The sequence below is a fragment of the Accipiter gentilis genome, chromosome 10, assembly GCF_929443795.1.
Source record: "Accipiter gentilis chromosome 10, bAccGen1.1, whole genome shotgun sequence".
Taxonomy (NCBI): Eukaryota; Metazoa; Chordata; class Aves; order Accipitriformes; family Accipitridae; genus Astur; species Astur gentilis.
In genome coordinates, this window is record NC_064889.1 from 9,184,680 (window position 1) to 9,194,931 (window position 10,252).

A 10,252-nucleotide genomic window follows, 5' to 3' on the forward strand; every position below is an offset into this window, starting at 1 on the left:
TTTAAAAGTTTTTATTGTATTTGTGTTGTTATTTCTTTATTTAAAACAGATTGGTACAGGATTGCTCATTTTTACATCTGTTATTGGTGTTGTCATTCAGTCTTAACACCTCAGTTTCTGTGATTACATACATGATCATGTGAAAATTGTAGTTGTCACTTAAAAGAGTATTTCTAACCCTGTTGGTTGTAAAGGAAAACTTCAAAAAGTGAACAGACCACATTGTAACAGCTTAGAAAAATGGGAAATGTTAAGTACATGAACTTTTGTCTTTTTTAATCTAGTTATTTTAAACCATTTGTAAGGAGGGAGATGGTTTACTATTTTCCAGTATTTAGATTCGTCAGTACTTGAAAATAACATTGGCGGGTTCTGGTGCCATCTGTACACTGCCACAAGAGATTAGTTCTTGGGAAGCTAAAAATGAAGTGGACGGGTACCTGAGTGAAGAATACTTTCCTATCAGCTTTATTCAAGACAAATTTTGTGTTTAAAAAACCCAGCAACAACACCCTTCCCTTGCCCCCAACCCACAACAGTGTAAATGGGGATAGGTACATTTCTTCCACAGTTTTATTTATCTTTATATTAAATGTAGAAAATCCTGAATAATCTAACTTATTTGCATAGGTAGCCTATTCTAACCTGACAATGAATGTTTAAATACAGGTCCAAGGGATTTTACATGATAAAAAGGGGATTGGTTATTTGTTGCTCCAATACTGTTTTCTTCAGTTTCTTCTCTCTCCCTTTTTCTCCACAGATGAGAACTGCAAAGATAAATACTACAATTGCAATGTGGTGGTTCAGGCCCGGCTCTGTGTCTACACCTATTACAAAACAGCCTGTTGTGCATCCTGTACACGCGTGGCAAACAGACAATCGGGGTTTCTAGGACGTAGATAACAAATACTCTTCGACTTAAAGCGGCAATGTCAGTCTTTGGATGGAGCTTGAACAGAGTTACTGTTTTGACTACAGCAGGTTTTAGCTTCTTAGAGATGTTCTTTTATATTGCTGAGTACATCAAGACTATGGTTAAATCTCACACCCTTTCAGTTACAGTTATCGTGCAGTTAACTTCTTTAAAGTGTTTGTTGTGAAACCATGATCTTTTTAAAGCATTAATTTTTAATAATACTATTCTTTGCACCTGCTCATCAGATAATTATTTAAAGAACATACCAGCCATAGTATTGTGAAATTAATGAAAACTAAATCAATCACAGGCAATTACTGGAGATATTTGACCAGTATGGATGCAGCTGCTGCATTATTTTCTGAGTGCTTACTCTTACTCGGTATTCTGGACTGCCTTAAATTAGACGACTAAATCAATGAAACATGGACATGAGAAAAATGACTTCACAAAGAACCAGCCACTTGAAGACCCATTTATCATCACTATCTTAGCACTCAAACGTATATTTTTAATTACTTCAATCCATTCATAATAAATTAGAGTCACTGTTAAGCTCTCTCAGTTGTACTTTGAACTAACTTCCTGTCCTCAGGCAGCAAACATATATACACTTGACTGCCAAAAAGTGCCTTTATATTTAATTCATAAACTCTTGAAGTTACACTTTTGTAATTTTGTATGGATTTTAAAATATATTCCCTACCAGAGTGCCACTAGTATCTAGCCTTTTAAGTCTTTAACAACTGCAGCTGTCAGTGAGACAGATTTACCAGAAAGGTGAAGAGCCTCTGCTGGTATAAAAAAAGTGATTGTTGCCATTGGCAAGGTCTCTTTCCTGTAGGGCAGTTATTTCAGTGAACTGCTATCTTGCCTAATGTCTTGTCTCTGCACTATTGCTTAACAACTACCGTACCAAAGTACTTTGTCCAGACCTAGTCTGACTATGTCACCAGTTTCTGAAACAACCACCAAAGGATACAGGCCTCTGTGCTTTATAGTAGTCTGTTACTCTTAGTATCAGGCAGCAGTATGAGTGTAGTAGCTGAGTATCTGTAAAAAGGAGATCTTAGCTATTGACATTCTTCAGGTTTTGATCAGTTATTGCAACATACTTGTCTTTTTTTAGTCAATGTTTCATCCCGCAGATCTGTTCATACCACTCCTTTTCTACTACTCAAGAAAGACTGCAGACTTAGAGCTGAATTTAGGTGGTGATTTTTCATTTCTGCAATTACTGTACTCAACCTTGGGCCTTGCTAGAGGCAAATAGAATGTGCTATGCAGTGCAGATGAAAGCTTTTGCATAATCTGCACATTCTCTAGCCTTTACCTGAGAGGTCTTCAAATGTGTAAATAAGGCTGAGGGGAAAAAATGAACACCTCTGCTTATTCAGCTGTTTATTACAGCATATTGCTTGTAAATTAGTGATACCCAACTGTGCATCTATTTCTAAGGTGCCTGTTGTCTGAGTTGAAAAACAGTTTTAATAATCTATGTTAAGTCACTCCCAGTGATGTGATACAACAGTGATTAAGGTGTCCTGCTACTGATGAAGAGCCATGTTTGAGCCTCATTGTGTATTCTTTTCTTCTTACTGCTTTGGTGGAGAGGATGTGGAAGAGAGAATGGGGCACTGGGAGGCAAAGGTTGCTGACTGTGGTACTAATCACATCAGTTCGTGTGCTGGAAGCCACTGGAAGGTGGAATTCCTGTAGGCTAAAAGCTGCCTTGGATTAAGACAAACCTTAGATTTTTTGATTCAGTCCCTTGTGAAAAATATAGTTGGACATGATGAACTACTACTGTTTGGCTAAGTGAAGTGAAGAAGTGTTTTCTCTAAAATTTGAAGTTACTCTTTGTGACTATAAACTAATAATGTCATTGGCTGTTTCTGTACACCTTGATTTGGGCTTTTTCTCTGTAATCAATTGATATAAAGCTGTTAGAAACAGAAGTGCCAATTAGAAAACCTTTCATGTGAGTTCATGAATCTTTCACAATCCTATTCCCCCTATTATGAAGATTTATCCATGAAGATAACTTACAGATTTGTGATCGTACTATATTCCTTAGATTCTTGACCAAAGACTGGTATGGAGAAAGTACAGCATAAACAACTCTGGAATCCAGTATTTGTAAATACAGATTTTAATCTGGATATCTCATTGTAGCAAATCTTGGCATACAGTATATAATTTTTGCTGTTGTCTCTTTTGTCCCAAGGAAGTGTATCCTGTCAGCTTGAGGGAAATACCTGTTCCACAAAAAGGCTTTCTGAAAACCACAAGGCGAATGAAATGCAGAGAGGTAATCAGGTTTGCAATCAGTTCATAGAAAATAACCTGCTCGCACACACTTTTGGCTGTGAGACAGTCAGTGACTCAGCATATAGACAGGTGATTCTGGTCTTTTATAAAATATGTTATTCTGCTCTGGAATATATGGCCATTGGGTTATTTTACAAAGATTATCATCTTGTAGGCTCCATTAAGCTGCCACTAAAGGAGCTAAATATCAAAGAATATATACATACACATAGCAATATAAGCCTGTATTACACCTATATATAGGTATACAGCTTTGTGAATTGACGCAGTGAGTTATGGTTATACAAATTGTACTTTAGTAAAGGGACAGTTTTCAGATGTACCAGATATAAAAAAAAGGATTGATTCATCTAATTAAACATCTAATGATAAGGAAACTGCCAGAATGTTGCTGAACTTAATCATTTATCATCTCTTCTTTTGTGTCAGCATAATCAAAATATAGTTGTTCCTGCAAAACGAAGTAATGAACCCTTTTTTTCAGCACTTCAGTGTACTAATATTATTTACACAAAGTAAGTGCTACGCTAAGATTTCACCGTCCCACAAAGTGCACTTTTGAAATTCTGACTATAGGAAGTGTTTGTTTTAATAGAGCAGTGCACCAGTTTAGGATCATGCCTGCAAAGGGCCTGATTTTACTTTCACTGTAAATCAGAGGTGGCCTTAATGAATGCAGTAGACTTAGAGCAGGTGTAGAACCAATGTAAGAAAGAAATGATGCAGGCTTCTGAGTTTCAATGCTTTAATTTCTTTTTCTGATATTTTAACACTGGTCAAAAGCCTGCAGAATGGTGGAAAAAAAATGCTTCCTTGCCTTAAAGATTTTCACCTTACACAATCCAGTAAGACCAGAGTAAGTGTAGGAAGATTGCTGTAGATTGTTGATTTAAAGAGTCTAAGCAGCCTAAGTGCTTATAGGGGTAAAATCAGCATACAGCTTTCATGTCTTGCAGACATGCAGCTGGCCAAAATCGGCCTGATCCAGAGCAGGCTGTGTGTCTCAAAGTACTTTCCTTCTGGAATTGAGGACTGCTGGTGCAGTTGTTCATCAGGTTATCAAGGGTCCATCAGGGTTTGCTAGCTCCTGCGCAATGTCAGATCCAAGCATATGTAGGTTGAATTGAGTATAGCGCTTGCATGCCAAGTTTGAGAGCCCTTACTAGCAGCACTGAATTCATGGAGTTCTCCCTTTCTCTCACTAGCTGAGAAAACTGAAGAAGATGGCGTGGAAGCATGAGGGTTGCTCCTGTGAGAATGACCTTTGTCTGACTTGGCCAGCAATGAGACAGAGTTAATATTTGCTTTAGTGTCTCTGACCTTCAGTCCCTAGGGCTCTGAATTAGAAAAGGGCTTGTTAGCAGGCAGTCAAGTGCTGGGGAGTGCAGCGCAGGAGACAGGTGTTCTTGCAAGCCTGCTAGCCTTGAAGTCCAGCTGTAGTGTATGCCCACTGGCTCGATGCAGGACTACCTCAGTATCCCTGCACAGGGAGCTAGTGTCTTCCTCATTACACGCATAATCTGTTTTCTTTTTTTCCCCAATACTTCAGCACATGGAGAACTTTCTGTATGAATAAAGCAGTATTTAACATTAATGTTGTTGGTTAGATCCCACTTTCATGACAATATGGTGTAGTTCAGAGTTTGGTTCTTTTATACAGGAAAAAAAGCAATGTGTTGCAGAGCATGTTAAGTTGATGACATGTTAATGCAAAGACATATTTTAGGTTACTTGTTCATAGACTTGATAAAAGTGGTCAGTATAGCTGTGACTCAAGTACATGAAACTCATAGAACAGAAGACCACATGGGGCAGCAGTATTGCCAGGACCTTGCTACTTACTTGTCTTATGTCTGAGTCCTAGAAGGCACCAATGGTCACCACTGAGGGAGGAAGGAGGTAGGTGCTGGAAACGGCTTATGGCTAGTAAAGGGGAGGTTATGCCTTCCTGAAGGAAATACTTTGCTTCCACTCTTTATAATCTATACCACCGTAAGTAGTAAAATGTGCTTTCCGGGGCTTTGCTTTTCTTCATCCTCATGCGGATGTGTCTCCCTTTTACACCCACAAGTGTCCTCCTCTTCCTCTTATCTCACCTCCCTCCTTTTGTCCTTTGGATGACAATATTCAATTTTGCCAGAATCACTCAAAATCCTGAACTAGCCATTTGGTTGGTAAGAATCCGTGTTAGATATAAGCCCAGGTATTAAGAGAGCTATTTTCCTGCCAGTCCAGTGATATTTGTGTGTGTGTGTGTGTGCGCCCATGTTGGCTAGTTTTAAATGCATAGTATTAAAGTACCTACTGAATTAATTCCTGTGCAATGAACCTGTGATTGAACAGCGATTGAAGTATGTAGTGGCCGTTCATTCTCACATCTAATATCTATTGCATAAAAAAAAGAAAATTATCCTCTTCACACTCAGAAAGGAAAAAACTGTGTGTCTACCTGGTTTTCTTGAAACTTACACTTACTGTCTTCAGCTTCTTAATAGCTGTTCTGTCTATTGGGCAGATAATTCATGTACGTGTCTGTAACTGGAAAGCAAAACATGAAATTTTGAACACTGAAAAGAAAAATTCCTTTATTCCTAAGCTTACAGAGTGTGTTTGGGGGCGATACATTAGCTGTTGTTTAGAAAATGGAGTAAAATAATTATTTCTATATCAGAAATGAAAAATCATCCACTAAGCATTTTCAATATATTTTAAAGCAAACTTGTCATCATTATAACCTCTCAGTAGTGTGGGTGAAATTCAGACCTGGTAAAAGGGAGAAAATTCCATTTAGGAGAACTCACACCAGACCTGAACTCAGCTCTTTGCTTCTCAGCTTTTAGCAACCAGACAATTTTAAGAATGTGAGTTCCCAATCTTCTATATTCCTATTTACTATAATGGGTTATAGATATCTACCACTATATCTGGAGAGGACGGGAGCTTAATTTTAAGAAATCATTGATCTTCCAGCGACAGTCTATCATTGCTACTTGCCCTGAACTGTTTTGTCCATGGTGTGTTTGGGTCTCGTGAGACCAGTGACCTTGGCAGGGGTTGGGTACGTAGGAGCTTGTGAAGTCCCATTGTAGTCACTCAGGATCTACATAGAGGATCAGGAAGGAATGGAGACAAAAGAAACCCTAACTTTTTTAATATGTATAAAATTGTCTACTTGACCCTCGTAATTGATTTTGGCAGAAGGATATACTTTATTATAACTTATTTTGTCATTATTTGTAAATACAAGATGTCTATGGGAAATATGTAATTCTGAGCTGTGTCTATGGAACAAGCCACTGCACCAAAATATTTCAAATATTTAGAATAGGCAGATTTTTTTATTAAAAGGGACCTAATATGTATTTATTTGCATATACCATTCAAATTTTGTCCAGCTCTTTCATTATACTAACCCAGCTTTTTAGGGAATTTTATAGCACAGGTATTACATATATATTTTTGTATATATGTCATACTGTAAATCCATAATACAATTTTCTAAACTTTCTGATTAGCCAATTCCTTGAGTGAATTAAAGGGGGAGAGTAGAGGCACATTGCTTTCTGACTCGTTCAGGAATATGTATCCATGGCAATGCACCTGAACCAGAACTGTACAGCATCCTTTTCATATTGTATACATTTTCTCTTTGATGAAAAAATGTTAACTATTTTTGTTTATGACTAATTTATTTTTTGTTATTGTGAAAAATAAAGTAATTCAAGATTAATTTATGTGACATGATTTATTTCTTATTTGCTTGATCTGTTCTTCCAGAGTTGAGAATTAAGTACAGGCCATCAGCAAGAGTATAACACACTAAGGGAATCCTTACTCAGATTTAGGAGTGGGCAAAATAAAATTATGTTGCAAAAGGCTGCAATAACCTGCGTTACAGCCTTGCAGAAGCGATAGCAACATCCCGATAGACTGCCCCGAAGATAATCACGCGTACGACGCAGGGGAAGGGCGGCCATTTCCTGGTGGTCTGTCAGGGCCTGTTCGTTTCCTGTGCAGGTTTGCCCCCAAGATATTCCCTCATATAACTGTGGGGTAAAACTGCAGGATGAAGCTCTGCCACTTCCCCACGCGGACTCGGCAAAAGAATTGGTTTGTATTTTTGGGAAGTGGGACATAAACCCCCTGGAGCAGCAGCAGCTGCTATGCCTTGGTTGAGCTGGCATTCCGAGTTTTTGAATCTTGAAATTCTTCATTTGTAATTGCTTCTATTTTTGAGTTAGTGCATTACCAGTGAAAAATCAGCAATGTGACAGCAAAGTACTCTTAAGTGTGGGTGCAGCTGAAGCGTGTTCATACCACAAAATGATGTCTTGCACTGTAGAACAAGTATCCTGGGTGCTGAGGGAACGTGCAGGCTCTAGGCAGAATTTCTCTTGGTAGCTGATGAAGGACCGTACTTTTTTTTCCGCACTCTGGCACAACCAGACCAGCACTATGGGCAGCTCATTACAAATTTCTTTATAATTTTACTATAAACTGGTGAAATCCCAAGGGAGAAAACCAATGCCTAAATCTTTTTGGAGATAACGTCATGTTATTTGACCTTTCATCTTTGCTGTTACGAGAAGCCCTGCGCAGTTCAAGAAAAGTGGAAGTTACCGGTATTTGGAGTTAGCATTTTATTCCAAAATTCAGAATTACGGGGGCATTGACCAGATCAAACACACGTGATGTGCCCCGGGGACGGTTCGCGCCGTTGGGCTGCCGCGGCCGTTGGGCGGCCCCGCCCCGCGCTGAGGGGAGACTGTCCACGGCCCCTGCGGCGGACGGAGCCAGCGCCCCGTCCCGCCCCGCGTGTTCTGAGCGGGTTTACGCGGAGAGTACCGGTCTCGGTGAAGGGGGACGCGGGTTCCCCCCTCCGCGGTCTGGAGGTGCGCACCGACAGGGTGAGCGCGGAGCCAGCCTGGGCCTCCTTCCCCGCGGCTGCGGAGCAGGGCGCCGCGGGCGGGAAACCAGCGCTTGTTTCTCTCTCTGGGCTCTGCAGGTGCCGAGACTTGTGTCCGTAAGTGTTTAAGAGACATTTGGGTTTTTTTAAAAAAGTAGAACTTGAATTGTTAAGCCATAAAATTTCAAGATAATAGACTCCTTGTTCTTCTCCCATGTGTTCTTCATGTTCAAAATAAAAATGCACTGTAAAATTAGGAGTCCTGTAGCAGATGCAGTACTTTTTTTTCCTCATCTTTGTTCAGAAGCAAGGTGGTCGTGATACGTGTTGTAAGTTGTCAGAGCCTTCAAGCCTGAGTAGCATGAGAAGTATTTCATATTACCAGATGCTGCCCGTTTCAGGCCACAAACCGAGTGGGTTCACTACTTTCCATGATTTGTGTGAAGAGCGGACCTGTCTAAATACAGAGGCTGTAGCCCAAGTTACATAAGCTGTGTGCAACCCTACACTGGTTAATTGTTGAGGTCAAAATGTTCATCTTTAATGCCTGACTCCACAGCCTATTTCCATGTTAAACTTTAATTTGTCAGTTCAGAATATTCTTATGTAGGCAGTCTTATGTAGCTATGGCTAGCCACATAGTCATAAAAGGAAATGGGAACCAAAGGAAACCATTATGGAGAGTTTATTGATGAGGTGAAATCAAAGAACTGCTCTTAAAAGAACCCAAAAACTTAATTTTGGCTCTCCACAGATCATGTTCCAATGAGGAACAAAACCAGAAAAATCAGTGCTATCTTCCTGACCTATTTACTAAAATAGCTAGGCTGGCCTGAGCATTAAGAATGAGTTGCCGCCTTTGAATTGGTTGGTTTTGGTGGGGGTGTTTTGAGGTATATATGCACAGAGAGAGAGAATGTGGCATAACACCTATCCACAAAAAAGTTAGAAGCTCTTCACAGAATGGTTGAAGTTGGAAGGCACCTCTGGAGACCATCTACTTTATCCCCCCTGCCCAAAGCAGGGTCAGCTACGGCAGGTTGCCCAGGGCAGTGTCCAGTCGGGTTTTGACTATCATCCAAAGGTGTTTTCTTACTTTCAGGTGGAATTTCCTGTTTGTTGTTCAGTGTGTGCCCATTGCCTCTTGTCCTGTCACTGCACACTCCTAAGAAGAGCCTGACTCCGTCATCCTCAGTCCTTCCCATCAGGTAGTTATACAAATTGATAAGATCCCCCCTAAGCCTTCTCTTCTCCAGATTGAACAGTCCCGTCTCTCTCTGCCTCACTGTGTGTGAGCAGTGCTCCAGTCCTTTAATCATCTTTATAACCCTTCACTGGACTCCGTCTACTAAGTCTGTCTTGTACTTGGATAGATCCTTGTACTTAATTGATCCTGATGACCTATAACTTCATGCTCTAAGTGAGCCAACCAGGACACTGCACACCAGATACTCTTCACTGTGAAGACATGATATGATCCAGCTAGCAGGAAACTGCACTTATTTTTGTGGTGTACCTAGCACAAGATTAAGTGATGAAAAAAGCATCTAAAATGAAGGCAGTAAATGCACAAAAGATGTACTTAAATCATGCAGTTAACAGCCTGGTAAGTAAGTGCTGAAATCCTTCAGGTTTTTTTAGTATCTCTTCTTTTTTTTTTTTATTTTTAGTTCTCTGACTGATTACATGTTTCTCGTTATAATTGGCCGTATGCTAGCAGTTCAAGGCTTTGGTTACAGATAATGAGATACACAATAATAATAATAGTTTTGACTTAAAAATTCTCAGAGGCCTTGTTAAAAACATGTAGATACCTCGTTTATGCTGTTTAAATCTTAAATGTTAAATTGTTTAACTGAGTTACTGTTCATCAACTATTACTTCTTGCCGTATTATAAAATACAATTTGTTGCAATTATATGTTAAACAGCTCATTTTTAGTAGATGGATGCTCAGAAGATTGAAGTGGATCTTACATTTTCTCTATGTCAAGACACAAAATGAGAATTTTTATGTTAAGGTCTCAAATTTGACCTTCTTCAGGAGTTGTACCCATATTGAAATGCCACTTCTCTTTGTTCTGAGCTTGTTTTCTG

At 39.5% G+C, this 10,252-nt stretch overlaps 1 protein-coding gene across 2 annotated transcripts in view; it reads left to right on the forward strand.

The window, feature by feature from the left end:
- Positions 1-6,974, forward strand: part of THSD4 (thrombospondin type 1 domain containing 4) — a 334,799-nt gene extending 327,825 nt beyond the window's left edge. For both annotated transcript variants that reach the window (XM_049812992.1, XM_049812993.1), the window contains one exon: positions 764-6,974. In XM_049812992.1, the coding sequence (XP_049668949.1) occupies positions 764-906 (143 nt within the window). In that variant the 3' untranslated portion in view covers positions 907-6,974. The remainder of the gene's footprint in view (positions 1-763) is intronic.
- The last annotated feature ends 3,278 nt before the right edge of the window (positions 6,975-10,252 follow it).